This window comes from Eumetopias jubatus, unplaced genomic scaffold, assembly GCF_037043125.1.
Source record: "Eumetopias jubatus isolate StellerSeaLion01/CBP00866 unplaced genomic scaffold, mEumJub1_p1.0 scaffold_5, whole genome shotgun sequence".
In the NCBI taxonomy this organism is placed as follows: domain Eukaryota; kingdom Metazoa; phylum Chordata; class Mammalia; order Carnivora; family Otariidae; genus Eumetopias; species Eumetopias jubatus.
The window spans coordinates 3,310,698-3,330,302 of NW_028274811.1; the positions used below are offsets into that span (position 1 = coordinate 3,310,698).

Below are 19,605 nucleotides of genomic sequence, written 5' to 3' on the forward strand. Positions count from 1 at the left end.
CAAACCCATATTCATTTGAATTGTGATTCAACTTGTGCTCAGTCTGAGTTCAATAAAAATTATGCTTATGCTTAATTAAAATTTAATATTTTTGATACATGAATTTATGAAGGGCATCAAATTATTCATATCATATTCAGGTAGATATAGATTTTTTCTTTTTATTATTTCATGGATTCTTTACAGTAGATTTTGAATGGAAATGCTTACCGTCTCAACTTGTGACTTTGTGAAACAACATAGAAATTCTTTCTCAAAATAAGAAACATTGAATATTTATTTAAGGAACTGGGTATTTTACGAAAATTTCACAAATAGACCAAAATAATTTGAAAAAATGATAAAAACCTCACATTTTATTTATTTACCACAGATGAGTTTTTCTCTTTCTTCATGAAAAGCAATTTAAAAAAATGGAAAATTACAACCAAACATTGACTGATTTCCTATTATTGGGGTTCTTTCCACCATCAAGAATTGGCCTGTTTCTTTTCATTTTCACTGTACTTATTTTCTTAATGGCTCTGTTTGGCAACGTGTCCATGATGGTCCTTATCCTCCTGGACACCTATCTCCACACACCCATGTATTTTCTACTTAGTCAGCTCTCCCTCATGGACCTGAACTACATCTCCACCATTGTCCCCAAGATGGCCTTTGATTATATCTTTGGAAACAAGTCCATCTCACTCATTGGGTGTGGTGTTCAGAGCTTCTTCTTCTTGACTTTAGCTAGTGCAGAAGGATTAATGTTGGCCTCTATGGCTTATGATCATTATGTGGCTATTTGCTTTCCTCTTCACTATCCCATTCATATGAGCAAAAGAGTGTGTGTGCTGATGATAACAGGATCTTGGATAATGGGCTCAATCAACTCCTGTGCCCACACTGTATGTGCCCTCCATATCCCTTATTGTCAAGCCAGAGCCATCAACCATTTCTTCTGTGATGTCCCCGCCATGTTGACTCTGGCCTGCATGGACACCCGAGTCTCTGAGTACACATGGTTTGTGAGCACCACCCCTTTCCTTGTGTTTCCTTTCATTGACATTGCATGTTCCTATGGCCATGTGATCCTTGCAATCTGCCGCATGTGCTCAGCAGAAGGGAAGAAGGCTTATTCGACCTGCAACACCCACCTCACTGTCGTAACTTTCTATTATGCACCCTTTGCTTACACTTATCTACGCCCAAGATCCTTCTGATCTCCCACAGAGAGGTCTTGGCTGTCTTCTGCACCATCCTGACCCCAATGCTCAACCCGATCATCTACAGCCTGAGAAACAAGGAGGTGATGGGGGCCCTGAGAAGAGTGATTCAGAGGTTCGGTTCTGTAGAAATGTAGACAAAGTTCTCATTACCGTGGCCTTAGAAGTACATCAATTTCACCTTTTACCCTCAAGAACAATGTCATTCCAGGATTGAAGACAGAGACTACATTAATTTAGACAATTTAAATAATTGATACTTGACAAAATAATTCAATATTCTCAATCAGTGTTATTGTTTTCTTTCTAGCAATTTTTCAATAAATGTAAAGAACATATATTTCCCTTAATTGTGTGCAATGAGATTTTATTAATTCATTGAAATGATAATAGAAACAGTCCAAGTTGATGGTATTATTCATTATAATAGTTCTAACATACTTAGCATATCTCCCCAAATGGATAAAATAGGGGGAAAGAACAATAACTGTTATAACATTATCAGGTTTAATGAGTTTGATTTCTATTATAGTTTGTACTTAACTAGTAAATAGTGATTTTTTGCTTTCCTAATTTTCAGAAGTGATAGATATAGAGATTAGCCAAAGAGTTCTGCATTAGATATTCTCACACCACTAAAGAGGAAATACAAGTTTATATATTTTATGAGCAGGGCCCTGGAAGTAACTAGACAAAGCAGTTTATCACAGGTCTACCCTGTCAGGACAAATAATTAAATAATTATTATTGGGGAGATGCAAAATGAACTATGGAAGAATGAGAACCATTTTCTAAAAGGATTCAGGGGAGTTGTATACTGTTGAGTGCAGATTAATCAATCTGAGCCACTCCTCAGTCATCCCTCCAAATATTCAAATTGTACATCCCCAACAGCCAGTATTACCATTTCATAAGATAATTTTTGTTATGGGCATTTCATTATACATATAGTGTTCTTATAATTCCACTGAACCAGATTTGGGGGTTGGTATGGTGTTAACCTCTCTGCATCACTATTATTAATAGATAGACCTGTTTAGTCTCTGGCTTACAGAGGTCTTCCCATTACCTTCAGCTTAGCTCTACACTTGAACACTATAGATGAATGGCCTTCACTGTTTATGGGATAATTCTACTATACTCTTTATTTTATGAGGTCAGGTGTAAATAAGGAAGAATAAACATGTAAGAAACCCTGTATTATCTAAAGCATCACAGTGATGGATGACTGCTATATTAGAATTGGAAAAAATGGTAATTATTTTTCCCAAAATAGAAGATCCACATGTTAGAAGATATACAACGAATTTGGATATATATATTTAAAGATTTTATTTATGTATTTGAGAGAGAGAATGAAATAGAGAGAGAGAGCATGAGAGGGGGGAGGGTCCGAGGGAGAAGCAGACTCATTGCTGAGCAGGGAGCCCGATGTGGGACTCGATCCCGGGACTCCAGGATCATGACCTGAGCTGAAGGCAGTCGCTTAACCAACTGAGCCACCCAGGCGCCCCGAATTTGGATATTTTTATACTAAAACTAAGTGAACCTCTGAGATTTCTGAACTATTCTGTGATTAAAGTGATCTCTTAACAGAAATAAATTCAGCAAAACTTAAGCAGAAAATATTATATTAAAAAGAGTGAAAGACATTCAGATTATCCAGAAATGCTGGCACAATGATCTCTTGAGACTTCACAACCAAAATCAATATCCAACATGTCCCTAAGAATGGTTTCTATGATTCACACCATTCACAGCTCAAAAATCATATGATGGGCTCCTCTGAAAACAGGGTGAATTGCAATAAATTTTTATTTATTATTCCTGTGCTGTTTGCTTACTGGATACAAACATCCCTTGCTTTTTGTGAGACCTACCCCAAAATAAAAGTTTGAAGTTAAATAATATAATGGGAAGTATGAATATATGCTTTTCCCATACTTGAGAGTCAGACAAGGAAGTGACTATTTAGTACTAGCATAGACATCAGGAAATTTTGTTTTCTAAGACATGTCAGGGGAGAAGTCAGACAGGAAAGAATTGTTAATGTTCTATAAACTTTCTGTTGAAACAAGAGTCCTGTTGAAGGAAGGCTTCTCAGTTTTTTTTTTAATGGTCTATTCTTTGTGATGAATATATAAGAAATATACATTTCAAAATATGCAAATTTGTTTATTTATTTAAAACCTGTATTAAATAAAAAATTGGGGGCACCTGGGTGGCTCAGTTGTTTAAATGACTGACTCTTGATTTTGGCTCAGGTCATGATCTCAGGGTGGTAAGATTGAGTCTTGTGTTGGGCTCTGCACTGAGTGTGGAGCTTACTTCTGATTTTTTTTTTTAAGATTTTATTTTTATTTATTTGAGAGAGAGAATGAGATAGAGATAGAGAGAGCATGAGACAGGGGAGGGTCAGAGGGAGAAGCAGACTCCCCGCTGAACAAGGAACCCGACGCGGGACTCGATCCCAGGACTCCAGGATCATTACCTGAGCCAAAGGCACACGCTTAACCAACTGAGCCGCCCAGGCGCCCCTTACTTCTGATTCTCTCTCTCCCTCTCCATCTGTCCCCCTTCTCTACTCACGCACACCTGTTTTCTCTCTCTCTAAAAAAATAAAAATAAATAAATAAAATAACTCTAATAGAAAATTTCAAGAGTATAACACAGTTTGTATCATTAACTATATTCACATTGCTGTATATGCGATCTTCAGAACTTATTCACCTTGCATAATGGATATTTTATAGCCTTTGACACAAATCTCCCCACATTTCCCCTTCCCATCAGCCACTGACAACTGCCATTTAACTTTCTACTTTTAAGAGTTCGATTATTTTAGATACCACTCACCAGTGTAATTGGGCACTGTTTATATTTCTGCATGTGACTCATCCTACTTAGCATAATGTCCTCCAGTCTCATATATGTTGTTAAAAATGGAAGTAATAACTTTTTCAGGGCTCTTATATATTCCATATTTATCCATTCCTTTGTTGATTAACTCTTAGGTTATTCACATCTTAGCTATTGTGAATAATGCTGCAATAATCATACGAGTGCACATATTCTTCAAAGCATGGATTTTACTTCCTTTGGGTATATATCTATATATACGTGGGATTGCAGTATCATATATTATTTCTATTTTTAATTATTTAAGGAACTCCCATGCTCTTTCATATAGTGGCTGTACCAATTGACATTCCCAGCAGCAGTGCACAAGTATCTCCTTTTCTCTACATCCTGAACAACACTTATTATCTTTTGCCTTTTTTATAAGAGACATGGCTCATTTAATTGGCAGGCAGGATAGGGCATGACCCTTGCCACTGTCCATGCTATTAAGCTGGAAGGAGAATGTAAACCTTGGTGTTCAACATCCTCTCCATGCCAAGGACAGTTTCAGCACCTCCCCTGCTATTTGTGGAAAATTAAGTCCTGAATCATTTGTGATGCGGAAAACAAAGGCAGGAAGAATATAAACACAAAGGAATCATCTTACAACATGTGGCCCTCTAATATACACCTAAGACATGCAGAAGATGGCATTCCTAAAGGGTCTCATGACTAATGGTTTACTACATAGTGAATGGTAACCTGATCTTGACAATAACCAGACCTCCAAGGCCCTTGTAAAGCTCACTTTCAACACACAAATTCCTTAGAGACTTACTTATCTTTAAGTCAAACTAACTAACAATATAATCAGTCACTCCTCACAATCACAAGTATAACTCTTTCTGCCCATGAGTCCTGTCCCTACTCTTTAATAAAAGCACCTTTTTGCACTGAAAAAGACTCAGGAATTCTTTCCGAACCATCTGCTTGATGGTCCCACATCATTTGACATTCTATTTGCGCTTTTAAGTTGTGGGTTCTTTCTGTGCCCCAGGGCAGACAAATCTGTTCAAGGACCCTTAGTAGTATCCCTGTCCATAGCATTTCTCAGCTTGGGGGGAAGGTCCTTTTGTTACCAAGTCTCCTTCTCTCTTTCCATTCTGTATGTGATCTCTCTATTTTTTTAAGTGTAGATGCTGTTCACTCAGCCCTCAGTTCTTCAGTAGGAATTGTTCTATATATAGGTGTAGATTTCATGACGAGAGGAGGAGGTAAGTTCAGAGTTTTCCTGCATCTCCCTATTGAGCAGAACTTGAGGCTTTTTTTTTTTTTCCAAAATTTGTCATTGTGGATTTGAGGGAAAATGGTAGATTAGGAGGACCCTAAGCTCACCTCATCCCATGCATACAACTAGGTAATACTTACATCAGTGTAAATAATCCATAAAATGGCCCAAACATTGCCAAAACAAACTCTACAACTAAATGTAAAGAAGAGACCACATCAAATAAAGTAGGAGGGGCAAAGGTGCTGTTGGGAGCTAAATAGACCCACAGGACTGTCTGTGTGAGTGAGGGACACTGAGGGCACTTATAGGGGAGAGAAAAAGACCCATACATATGGACGGTCCACAGAGGGAAAACAAATACCCATAACATTTGGTTTTGAAAACTAAAGGGGCCGGATTTTGTGAGCTCTTAAAACCAGCATTTAAACTTAGAACTTTAATATTCAGTGGGATCAGATCTGGGAGAACAAGTAGGGTGAGAAGAAGCTGATTCTATGCCTTTGAAGAGACCACACAGCAGACAGAACAAAGAGATACAGCACAGAAGAAACAGTTTGCAAAACACTTGGGGCATATGGAAGAGATACTAACTTAATGATCTCAGAGCATGTTCTGGAGGGTCAGAGATCCTTGGGAGATTTCTCCAGTAAAAAACAACAACAACAACAACTATAACAACAACAAAACTTTGAAGGTGCCTTTCCTTACTCCATTCCCAGCATAAACAAATAGTTTCATGCAGGCAACAGGACTTTTTTTTTTTTTTTTTAAAGATTTTGTTATTTATTTGAGAGAGAGAATGAGATAGAGAGCACGAGAGGGAAGAGGGTCAGAGAGTCAGAGGGAGAAGCAGACTCCCTGCTGAGCAGGGAGCCCGATGTGGGACTCGATCCCGGGACTCCAGGATCATGACCTGAGCCGAAGGCAGTCGCTTAACCAACTGAGCCACCCAAGCGCCGCAACAGGACTTTTCTATCTGCTACCTGACCTCATAACACTGTTGCAGTGCCCCTGCCTGCAGTCTGTGCATCTGTCTCCTCCAACTCCACTGGCCTTGCTCTCTCCAGCTGCTGGTCTCCTCTCATAGAAGACCTGCACACAATCCTTGCTGACACTACACATCTGTCTCAAATGCTTTGTGAATCAGTCACCTACAATACAGTTTAGGCTGGAGCCCATCCATAGTGTTGCCACAGCCTGGCAGTGTCAAGCAGCCATGACAGGTGCCAGCACAACTCCAGAGTAATCCCTGCCCTGGGGAGAGGGAAAGATAGTGACACAGGCTAGTTAAACTCATACTTCAGGAATGTATGTTGGCATATAGTTGGTTTGACTACTGGGCCCACCCACCAGTGAAAGTTTCTCAGGGGACAATGCAGGGAAATTGTCCTGCAGTTTGGTGCTACTGTATCTCTGTAGAATGCCTGGTATGTCTCAATTCATGGCCAAAGAGGACCACACTGTCTTACTAACACCATAGGTACCAAACACGGCCCACAACAAGAAAGACAGCCACTGCTGAAAACTGAGATGAAGGGAAATGTGGCTCAGTCACAACACTAGGTGCATATAACACACATAAGAGAAATGCTTGAAGCACCAGGCACTTGTGAACAGGGATCACTGCACCACAAGGCACTGCAGGACCTCTTCTCCATAAGACCACTATTTCAAGAACAGGAGACAAAGATGGTTTTCTTTTTTTTTTTTTTAAATTTTTATTGTTATGTTAATCACCATATATTACATCATTAGTTTTTGATGTAGTGTTCCACGATTCATTGTTTGTTCATAACACCCAGTGCTCCATGCAGAATGTGCCCTCTTTAATACCCATCACCAGGCTAACCCATCCCCCTACCCTCCTCCCCTCCAGAACCCTCAGTTTGTTTTTCAGAGTCCATCATCTCTCATGGTTCGTCTCCCCCTCTGACTTACTCCCCTTCATTCTTCCTCTCCTGCTATCTTCTTCTTTTTCTTTTTTCTTAAAATATGTTGCGTTGTTTCAGAAGTACAGATCTGTGATTCAACAGTCTTGCACAATTCACAGTGCTCACTGTAGCACATACCCTCCCCAATGTCTATCACCCAGCCACCCCATCCCTCCCACCCCCAACCACTCCAGTAACACTCAGTTTGTTTCCTGAGATTAAGAATTCCTCATATCAGTGAGGTCATATGATACATGTCTTTCTCTGATTGACTTATTTCACTCAGCATAACACCCTCCAGTTCCATCCACGTCTTTGCAAATGGCAAGATCTCATTCCTTTTGATGGCTGCATAATATTCCATTGTGTATATATACCACATCTTCTTTATCCATTCATCTGTCGATGGACACAAAGATGGCTTTCTTAACACAGAGAAACAAACACAGAGATTTAGACAAAATGAGACAAAGAAATATATCCCAAATGAAAACCAGAACAGAATCACCAAGAGACCAAAATGAAACAGAGTTAAGTAATATGCCTAAAAAGGAATCTAAAGTAATAATCATAAAGATATTAATGGGATTTTACAAAAGAGTGAGCACAGCAGGAGACCCTTAACAAAGATATAGAAAACAGGAAAAAAAAAACAGAGATGAAGAACATACTAACTGAAATTTAAAATGCAGATGGAATAAACAACATGCAAGAGGAAGCAGAATGAATCAGCAAACTGGAGGACAGAATAATAGGAAGTAATCAAGCTGAGCAGCTGAGAAAAAAAATGAGAATAGAATTAGGGAACTCAGCAATAACATCAAGTGCAATAATATCTGTGTATAGGGATCTAAGAAAAAGAAGATGGAGAAAAGGTGACCAAAAATGTTTTTGGAGAAATAATAACCAATGACTTCCCAAATAAGGAGAAGGAAACAGAATTCCAGATCCAGGAGACACAGAGAACCCTCAGTAAAGTCCACATCAAGACAAATATTATTGGAGTCTTCCTCTCTACCTTCAGGGAGTACTATCTGAGCAGCATAGCTCAGATGCTGTTTCCCTAGCTCTAGGCACAGTCTTGGTGATCTCAGTCATACTTTCAAGCCAGGTGGATGGAGAGCATCAAGGATACTCGGTTGCCTTTGGGTTCCTGTGCCAGAAGCCACACCAGCACGTTCCAGTGAGCTCCATGATCAGCCTGGATCCCAATATAGGCCTGAACTCACAACCCCAAGATCAAGACCTGAGCTGAGATCAAGAGATGGATGTTTAACTACTGACCTATCCAGTTTCCAAAGGCTCACATCCATTGAAAGCTTTGTTTTTCCAACTTGTCAAATTGAAGCATGCTGTTTGCTATATTGCAAAGCACTGGGCGGAGTAAGATGGCGGAGGAGTAGGAGACATGGATTTCGTCTGGTCTCAGGAATTCAGCTGAATAGGGATCAAACCATTCTGAACACCTACGAACTCAACAGGAGATCGAAGAGGAGAGTAGCAACAACTCTCTGAACAGAGAAGCGACCACTTACTGGAAGGTAGGACGTGTGGAGAAGTGAATCCGAGGCGATATTCGGGAGGATAGACGGCAGGGGAGGGGCTTCCGCCAGCCGCTTCTGGCAAGTGATAGAGCCGCGGAGCACAAAATCGGACCTTTTAGAAGTCGGCTCCGCTGAGGGACGTCGCTGCAGTGGCTAAGCAGGGGGTGGAATCCTCCTGGGACAGTGTGGCCTCAGGAACCTTGGGGTCACAGAAAGACCAGGGGTGCCTGAGTGCGCCAGAGCTCCCAGGTATCAGAGCGGGGAAGCTGGCTGCAGAGACGGAGCTGAGGCGCGGGCTCTCAGCTCGGGGTTGCCATAAACTGTGATCTGCGGCCCAGTCGGGGCACGGCTCCTCCAGCAGGGACCCAACAAGCGGCAGATCCGGGGAGACTCCCCTTCCTCCCCCAGGAGGAGTGGCACGGGAACGCACCGCAGGGATCTTCTGGGTTTGCAGACTTCACACGGGGTCGGGTGCCAGAGATAGCAACGCTCGGTCACAGGCCGGGTGACCAGGGAGTGCGGCTGGAGACCGGGGAGACGGGAGTGTCTGCTTTTCTCTGGGGGCACACTGAGGAGCGGGGCCCCGAGTTCTCAGCTCCTCCGGGTGGAGATTGGGAGGCCACCATTTTTGCCCTGGTCCTCCAAAGCTGTGCCAAGAGCTTGCAGGGAACAAAAGCTCCTGAGAGCAAACCCGAGCAGCTTCCTTAGCCTGGACCGACAAGGGCAGGGCAATTCAGCCTCCGGCAAAGACATTTGGAACCACAGCAAAAGGCCCCTCCCCCAGAAGATCAGCACGAACAGCCAGCAAGCCGAGACAAAGTTTACCGATCAAGGAGAACGGGAGAACTCCAGCGCTAGGGGAATACTGCACATAGAATTCATGGCTTTTTTTTTTACCATGATTCATTAGTTCACCAAAGTTAATTTTTGTTAACTGTTTTTTTTTTATTTTTCTTTTTCCCTTTTTCAACCAACATCTTATCAATCCTTTTAAAAAAAACATTTTTTATTTTTCATTTTTAGAGTCATATTTTATCCCTTCATAGTAGTTACCCTTATTATTGGCATATATATAAAAGTTGTTCTCTCTTTAAAATTTTGAGATACAGTTTCTTCTAACAGATCAAAATATACCCTAAATCACTAGTGTATGGCTTTGTTCTAGTCTCCTGCCTGATCACATTCTCTCCCTTTTTCCTTTTTTTTTTCTTAAATCTTCTTTCTTTTTTCAAACAACTTCTTATCTTATCAAGTCCTTTTATAAAATCTTTTATAATTGTCATCTTTACAGTCATCTTCCATCCCTTCATTGTATCAACCCTTATTTTGTACATATATGTCTTTCTTCCTTTAAAATTTTAGGAGGCACTTTTTTCTAACAGACCAAAATACGCCCAAAATCTAGTGTGTGGCACTGATCTATGCACTAGCCTGATCATATTTGATCATATTCTGCTTTTTTTGTATTGTTCTGTTTTTGTTTTTATCTTTTTTTTTCTTTTTATTTCTCTTTCTTTTTTCTTTCTTTCCCTTTCTTTTCCCCTGGTTTCAGGTCTTTTCTGATTGGTATACAGTATATTTGCTGGGGACGTTGTAAACCTGTTAACATTTTGTTCTCTCATTCATCTATTCTCCTCTGGACGAAATGACAAGACGAAAAAAATCACCTCAGCAAAAAGAACAAGGGGTAGTACCGTCAGCCAGGGACCTACTCAATACGGACATTAGTATGATGTTGGACCTAGAGTTCAGAATCATGACTTTAAAGATACTAGCTGGGCTTGAAAAAAGCGTGGAAGTTATTAGAGAAACCCTTTCTGGAGAAATAAAAGAACTAAAATCTAACCAAGTCGAAATCAAAAAGGCTATTGATGAGGTGCAATGAAAAATGGGGGCACTAGGTGCTAGGATAAATGAGGCAGAAGAGAGAATCAGTGATATAGAAGACCAAATGATGGAAAATAAAGAGGCTGAGAAAAAGAGAGAGAAACAACTACAGGATCACGAGGGCAGAATTCGAGAGATAAGTGATACGATAAGACGAAACAACATTAGAATAATTGGGATCCCAGAAGAAGAAGAGAGAGAGAGAGGGGCAGAATGTATATTGGAGCAAATTATAGCAGAGAACTTCCCTAATGTGGGGAAGGAAACAGGCATCAAAATCCAGGAGGCACAGAGAACCCCTCGCAAAATCAATAAAAATAGGTCAACACCCCGACATCTTATAGTAAAACTTACGAGTCTCAGAGACAAAGAGAAAATCCTGAAAGCAGCTCGGGAGAAGAGATATGTAACCTACAATGGTAGAAACATTAGATTGGCAACAGACCTATCCACAGAGACCTGGCAGGCCAGAAAGGACTGGCATGATATCTATAGAGCACTAAACGAGAAAAATATGCAGCCAAGAATACTATATCCAGCTAGGCTATCATTGAAAATAGAAGGAGAGGTAAAAAAGCTTCCAGGACAAACAAAAACTAAAGGAATTTGCAAACACAAAACCAGCCCTAAAAGAAATATCGAAAGGGGTCCTCTAAGCAAAGAGAGAGCCTAAAAGAAGCAGAGATCAGAAAGGAACACAGACAATATACAGTCACAGTCACCTTAAAGGCAATACAATGGCACTAAATTCAGATCTTTCAATAGTTACTCTGAATGTAAATGGGCTAAATGTCCCAATCAAAAAACACAGGCTATCAGATTGGATTAAAAAAGAAGACCCATCCATATGCTGTCTGCAAGAGACTCATTTTAGACCCAAAGACAGCCCACATTGAAAGTGAGGGGGTGGAAAACCATTTACCATGCTAATGGACACCACAAGAAAGCTGGTTGGCAATTCTTATATCAGACAAATTAGATTTTAAAATAAAGACTGTAATAAGAGATGAAGAAGGACACTATATCTTACTTAAAAGGCCTATCCAACAAGAAGATCTAACAATTGTAAATATCTGTGCCCCGAACATGGGAGCAGCCAATTATATAAGGCAATTAATAACAAAAGCAAAGAAACACATTGACAACAATATAATAATCGTGGGGGATTTTAACACCCCCCTGACTGAAATGGACAGATCATCTAAGCAAAAGATCAACAAGGAAATAAAGACTTTAAATGACACACTGGACCAAATGGACTTCACAGACATATTCAGAACATTCCATCCCAAAGCAACAGAATACACATTCTTCTCTAGTGCCCATGGAACATTCTCCAGAATTGATCACATCCTAGGTCACAAATCAGGTCTCAACCGGTACCAAAAGATTGGGATCATTCCCTGCATATTTTCAGACCACAATGCTTTGAAACTAGAACTCAATCACAAGAGGAAAGTCGGAAAGAACTCAAATACATGGAGGCTAAAGAGCATCCTACTAAGGAATGAATGGGTCAACCAGGAAATTAAAGAAGAATTAAAAAAATTCATGGAAACCAATGAAAATGAAAACACAACTGGTCAAAATCTTTGGGATACAGCAAAGGCAGTCCTGAGAGGAAAGTATATAGCAATACAAGCCTTTCTCAAGAAACAGGAAAGGTCTCAAATACACAACCTAACCCTACACCTAAAGGAGCTGGAGAAAGAACAGCAAATAAAGCCTAAACCCAGCAGGAGAAGAGAAATAATAAAGATCAGAGCAAAAATCACTGAAATAGAAACCAAAAGAACTGTAGAACAGATTAATGAAACCAGGAGCTGGTTCTTTGAAAGAATTAACAAGATTGATAAACCCCTGCCCAGACTTATCAAAAAGAAAAGAGAAATGACCCAAATCAACAAAATCATGAATGAAAGAGGAGAGATCACAACCAACACCAAAGAAATACAAACAATTATAGGAACATATTATGAGCAACTCTATGCCAGCAAATTAGATAACCTGGAAGAAATGGGTGCATTCCTAGAGATGTATCCACTACCAAAACTGAACCAGGAAGAAATAGAAAACCTGAACAGACCTATAACCACTAAGGAAATTGAAGCAGTCATCCAAAATCTCCCAACAAACAAAAGCCCAGGGCCAGATGGCTTCCCAGGGGAATTCTATCAGACATTTAAAGAAGAATTAATACCTATTCTCCTGAAACTGTTCCAAAAAATAGAAATGGAAGGACAACTTCCAAACTCATTTTATGAGGCCAGCATTACCTTGATCCCAAAACCAGACAAAGACCCCATCAAAAAGGAGAATTACAGACCAATATCCTTGATGAACATGGATGCAAAAATTCTCACCAAAATACTAGCCAATAGAATCCAACAGTACATTAAAAGGATTATTCACCATGACCAAGTGGGATTTATCCCTGGGCTTCAAGGTTGGTTCAACATCCGCAAATCAATCAACGTGATACAATACATTAACAAAAGAAAGAACAAGAGTCATATGATCCTCTCAATAGATGCAGAAAAAACATTTGACAAAGTACAGCATCCTTTCTTGATCAAAACTCTTCAGAGTATGGGTTAGAGGGTACATACCTCAATATCATAAAAGCCATCTAAGAAAAACCTGCAGCGAATATCATTCTCAATGGGGAAAGACTGAGAGCTTTTCCCCTAAGGTCAGGAAGGTGGCAGGGATGTCCACTCTCACCACTGCTATTCAACATAGTATTAGAAGTCCTAGCCACAGCAATCAGACAACAACAAGAAATCAATGCATCCAAATCGGCAAAGAGGAAGTCAAACTCTCACTCTTTGCAGATGATATGATACTGTATGTGGAAAATCCCAAAGACTCCACCCCAAAACTGCTAGAACTCATACGGGAATTCAGTAAAGTAGCAGGATATAAAATCAATGTAAAGATATCAGTGGCATTCCTATACACCAGCAACAAGACAGAAGAGAGACAAATCAAGGAGTCGATCCCATTTACAATTGCACCCAAAAGCATAAGATACCTAGGAATAAATTTAACCAAGGAGGCAAAGGATCTGTACTCAGAAAACTATAAAATACTCATGAAAGAAATTGAAGAAGACACAAAGAAATGGAAAAACGTTCCATGCTCATGGATTGGAAGAACAAATATTGTGAAGATGTCAATGCTACCTAGAGCAATCTACACATTCAATGCAATCCCCATCAAAATACCATCCACTTTTTTCAAAGAAATGGAACAAATAATCCTAAAGTTTGTATGAAACCAGAAGAGACCCCGAATAGCCAGAGGAATCTTGAAAAAGAAAAGCAAAGCTGGCGGCATCACAATTCCGGATTTCTAGCTCTATTACAAAGCTGTCATCATCAAGACAGTATGGTACTGGTACAAAAACAGACACATAGATCAATGGAATAGAATCGAGAGCCCAGAAATGGACCCTCAACTCTATGGTCAACTTATCTTTGATAAATGAGGAAAGAATGTCCAATGGAATAAAGACAGTCTCTTCAACAAATGATGTTGAGATCATTGGACAGCCAGATGCAGAAGAATGATACTGGACCATTTCCTTACACCACACATAAAATAGACTCCAAATGGTTGAAAGACCTAAACGTGAGACAGGAGTTCATCAAAATCCTAGAGGAGAACACAGGTAGTAACCTCTTCGACCTCAGCTGCTGCAACTTCTTCCTAGAAACATCGCCAAAGGCAAGGGATGCAAGGGCAAAAATGAACTATTTGGATTTCATCAAGATCAAAACTTTTGCACAGCAAAAGAAACAGTCCACAAAACCAAAAGACAACCGAGAGAATGGGAGAAAATATTTGCAAATGACATATCAGATAAAGGGCTCGTATCCAAAATCTATAAAGAACTTATCAAACTCAACACCCAAAGGTCAAATAATCCAATGAAGAAATGGGCAGATGACATGAACAGACATTTTTCCAAAGAAGACATCCAAATGGCCAACAGGCACATGAAAAAGTGCTCAACATCGTTCGGCATCAGGGAAATCCAAATCAAAACCTCAATGAGATACCCCTCACACCAGTCAGAATGGCTAGAATTAACCAGTCAGGAAACGACAGATGTTGTCTGGGATGCGGAGAAAGGGGAACCCTCCTACACTGTTGGTGGGAATGCAAGCTGGTGCAACCACTCTGGGAAACAGTATGGAGGTTCCTCAAATAGTTCAAAATAGAGCTACAATATGATCCAGCAATTGCACTACTGGGTATTTACCCCAAAGGTACAAATGTAGGGATCCGAAGGGGTACGTGCACCCCAATGTTTATGGCAGCAATGTCCACAATAGCCAAACTGTGGAAAGAGCCAAGATGTCCATCGACAAACGAATGGATAAAGAAGATGTGGTATATGTTCACAATGGAATATTAGGCAGACATAAAACGAATGAGATCTTGCCATTTGCAACGACATGGATGGAACTGGATGGTGTCATGCTGAGTGAAAGAAGTCAATCAGAGAAAGACATGTATTAATGACCTCACTGATATGAGGAATTTTTAACCTCAGGAAACAAACTGAGTGTTGCTGGAGTGGTGGGGGGTGGAAGGGATGGGGTGGCTTGGTGATAGGCATTGGGTAGGGTATGTGCTATGGTGAGTGCTGTGAATTGTGTAAGACTGTTGAATCACAGATCTGTACTTCTGAAACAAATAATGCAATATATGTTAAGAAAAAAAAAAGAAGAAGAAGATAGCAGGAGGGGAAGAATGAAGGGGAGTAAGTTGGAGGGGGAGACGAACCATGAGAGACGATGGACTCTGAAAAACAAACTGAGGTGGATATGAATCCAGGAAAACACAGTTAAATCCAATGTGAACCTTTTGGATTTTTGGAAAAACCCTAGGCTTTATTCTAAAAGTTTACGGTTTTATCTATTTAGCAATTTGATGCATTTAATTTAATTTTTATATATAGTGTAAGGTCATGGTTTGATTTCGTTATTTGCATGTGGATATCCAGGTTTCTCTGCACAGTGGTTTTTTGAAAAGACAACCCCACTGAATGGTTTGCTGACTCTTGAGAAAATCACTTGACCACATATGTGAAGTATTTATTCTGATATATCTACTTTATTGGTTTGTATCTGTGTTTATGGCATTACTACACTGTTCTTATTATAATAGTGTTTTTGTTAAGTTTTTGATCAGAAAGAGTGAGTTCTCCAATTATTTCATGATTGTTTTGGCTGTCCAGGGTAACTTGAGCCTATATATTAATTCTAGGGTGTATTTTTTTATTTCTGTAAAATCTTCTTTTGGGATTATGATAGGCATTTCATTGAATATGCAGTTTGCTTATGGTAGGTCGGGGTGGTTGTTTATGCAGGACAAATCATCGAAACCTCCATCCATACAATACACTAAGTATTTTATTGTTTTGGATGGTATTACAAATGTAACTTACATTATTTTTAATTTAAATTCAATTAGCCAACATATTGAACATCATTCAGATGTAGAGCTTAGGAATTTCATCAGTTGCATATAACACCCTGTGCTCATCACATCACATGCCCTCCTTAATACCCATCACTGAGTTACCCCATTGCCCCCACCTACCTCCCCTCCAGCAACCCACAATTTAAAAAAACTTCTTACCACTATACATTATTTATGTATAGAAGTGATTTTGTATATACAAATGATTTTGTATCCTGAAACTTTACTAAATTTGTTTAATAGTTCTAACATATTTTGTAGACTCTTTAGAATTTTCTACATATAAGATCATGTTTCCAAACCAAGATAACTTTACTTCTTTATTTCCAATTTGGATTTTGTTTTTGCCTAATTGCTCTGGTTATACTTCCAGTATGATTTATATCAGTTTAATATTTTATTCAAGTAATGTAAGAACATGATCTCAACAACCCATAAGGTAAAACAATGGTCCCATTACCCACCCCTGATCTCCAAGGAAAATATTTCATATTATTTTGCCACCTTTTGTTTCTATTTTCCACCAATATTTTTATCTTTAATAAATTCTAAATACCATCTCTTTTTTTTATTTTTTTAAAGATTTTATTTATTTATTTGACAGAGAGAGATAGCAAGAGAGGGAACACAAGCAGGGGGAGTGGGAGAGGGAGAAGCAGGCTCTCCGCCGAGCAGGGAGCCCGATGCGGGGCTCGATCCCAGGACCCCGGGATCATGACCTGAGCTGAAGGCAGATGCTTAACAACTGAGCCACACAGGTGTCCCTAAATACCATCTCTTGACTCATCTCTCCAGCCATGGGGGATGGAGAAATTCCCCCACCATATATAACTCCAACTCATTTTTCCTTTTCCCATCCTTTCAAAATAGTTACATCCCATTTTTTTATTTAAATTCAATTAGCCAATATATAGTACATCACTGGTTTTTGATATAATGTTCAATAATTCATCAGTTCATTATAACACCCAGTGCTCATCATATCATGTACCCTCGTTAAGGCCCATCACCCAGTAACCCCAACCCCACACCCACCTCCCTTTCCACAACCCTCAGTTTGTTTCCCAGAGTCAAGAGTCACATGGTTTGTCTCCCTCTCTGATTTTTTCTCATTCAGTACCCCACACCCCTATTTTTCTCTGCACTGTTTCTTATATTCCACATATGAGTGAAACCATATGATAATTGTCTTTCTTTGATTGACTTATTTCACTTAGCATAATACCCAACAGTACCATTCATGTCATGGTAGGTATTCATCATTTATGATGGTTCAGTAATATTCCATTTTATATATGGACCACACCTTCTTTATCCATTCATCTGTTGAAGGACATCTTAACTCCTCCCACAGTTTGGCTATTGTGAACATTGCTGCTATGAACATTGGGGTGCATATGACCCTTCTTTACTATATCTGTATGTTTGAGATAAATACCCAGTAGTGCAATTGCTGGGTCAAAGGGTAGCTCTATTTTTAAGGACTTGAGGAACCTCTATACTATTTTCCAGAGTGGCTATACCAGCGTCCATTCCCACTAACAATGTAAGAGGGTTTCCCTTTCTCCACACCCTCACCAACACTTGTGTTTTCCTGTCTTATTAATGTTTGCCATTCTAACTGGTGTAAGGTGGTATCTCATTGTGATTTTGATTTGTATTTCCCTGATGGCAAGTGATGTGGAGCATTTTTTCATGTGTTTCTTAACCATTTGTCTTCTTTGGAGAAGTGTCTGTTCATGGCTTCTGCCCATTTCATGTTTAGAATGGCAAGGTTGATGGTATTTTCCATCTTCTAGTATATATTGTTAAGATACCAAAAATAGAAATTGTTATAAAACCTGATATTTTAAATATTTAAAACCTGGGTGGTACAGTCAGTTAAGTATCTGACTCGGTTTTGGCTCAGTTCCTGATCTCCCAGTCATGAGATCGAGCACCATTTGGGTCTCTGTGATCAGTGCAGATTTGCTTGAGGTTCTCTCTCCCTCTCCCCGAGTGCTTGTGCTCTCTAATAAATAAATAAATCTTTGGGGAAAAAATAATACTTTAGTTACTATTTCTATATATAAATACGTTCTTATTTATTTCTCATTATTGCTACTATTATCTCTGTCAAGATATATTTAGGACCATATGTTTATAGGAAATATTGAGCATTTTTAGAAAATGGACTCAAGAAGATAATTAGAATTGTTAAGAAAATATCCTGCAGCGTGCCTGGGTGGCTCAGTCGGTTGAGCGACTGCCTTCGGCTCAGGTCATGATCCTGGAGTCCCAGGATGGAGTCCTACATCTGGCCCCCTGCTCAGTGGGCAGTCTGCTCATCCTTCTGAGCCTCCCGCATCTCATGCTCTCTCTCTCACACTCTCTCTCAAATAAGCAAATAAAATCTTCAAAAAAAGAAAACATCTTGCAATAAAATATTTTTTTCATTTCTTCCTGTATTCTGTTTATGCTGTTTGAATATGGTGAACCATATGTATAATATTGAAGAACATTTTCTTTTGATAATATTAACTCCATTATTATTTTTGTTTATGTATTTTTAAAATGACAATAAGCATACACATATTCTTGTATATTAATTCTTGAGTTCTCCTATCTTCTCAAAATGAAGTTTTTCATGTTTTGTTGTTGTGTTTTTGGTTTTTGCTTTGTTTTGTTTTTTTACTCTGGTACATTTCTTTCTTCAGTATGTCTTTAGAACTTTGACTTAATCTTTTTTATCATATATAAATATATATGAGTATACAGTTACATATATATTTGCAAGAGCCTTTTGTTTTATCTGACATAATTTTATTTATCTAATGGTATTTATATTGTGAATTAATAACATTTCATACTTTTTTGAACATATGAAACCTACTAAAGAAAATTTTCTGCATTTTCCCAAACATTTTGGCTCATATTTTTTGTGTGTTAGTGAGAGTGTGTGAATATGTCTCTGTGTGTGTGTGCACATATGTATGCATATTCCTGTTTCATGTGGGAGACTTCCTAAAAGCCTGGTATCATTTGGATCTAAAATAATATTTAAGATAAAATGCTACATACTGTGTAGAGCTTGTTCACTTATGATGTCAGTGGCAAATTCCTCCTCACAACTCCATGAGGGTCTTAGGGTACTATTTCCTTTTTTCCACTTAAGTGACTGATCATTCCTTTATCTAAATTCATTTTGTCAAAGGGCCTGAAATATTTTCTCTCATTGTGCTTTTTGTCACCGGTTCTATTTTGACTTATATATATTCTTTATCATCATGATATTTGGTTTTTAAGAGGGAGAAATGACAAATATATGTGATTAATTCTCACACTGATCTAGAATTAGAAAGTTGTAAATAAAAGATTTCATTCATATGTGGAATTTAAGAACCAAAACAAATGATCGTAAGGCCAAAAAA

The 19,605-nt window shown here is 39.0% G+C and overlaps 1 protein-coding gene across 1 annotated transcript; it reads left to right on the forward strand.

Moving 5' to 3' along the window:
* The first annotated feature begins 404 nt into the window (after window positions 1-404).
* On the forward strand, window positions 405-1,345 carry LOC148164244 (olfactory receptor 2L3-like). Its single transcript, XM_088023581.1, is given in 2 exon segments — window positions 405-1,215; window positions 1,218-1,345. Coding segments are annotated over 2 exon segments (930 nt in total). The 5' UTR covers window positions 405-413.
* The last annotated feature ends 18,260 nt before the right edge of the window (window positions 1,346-19,605 follow it).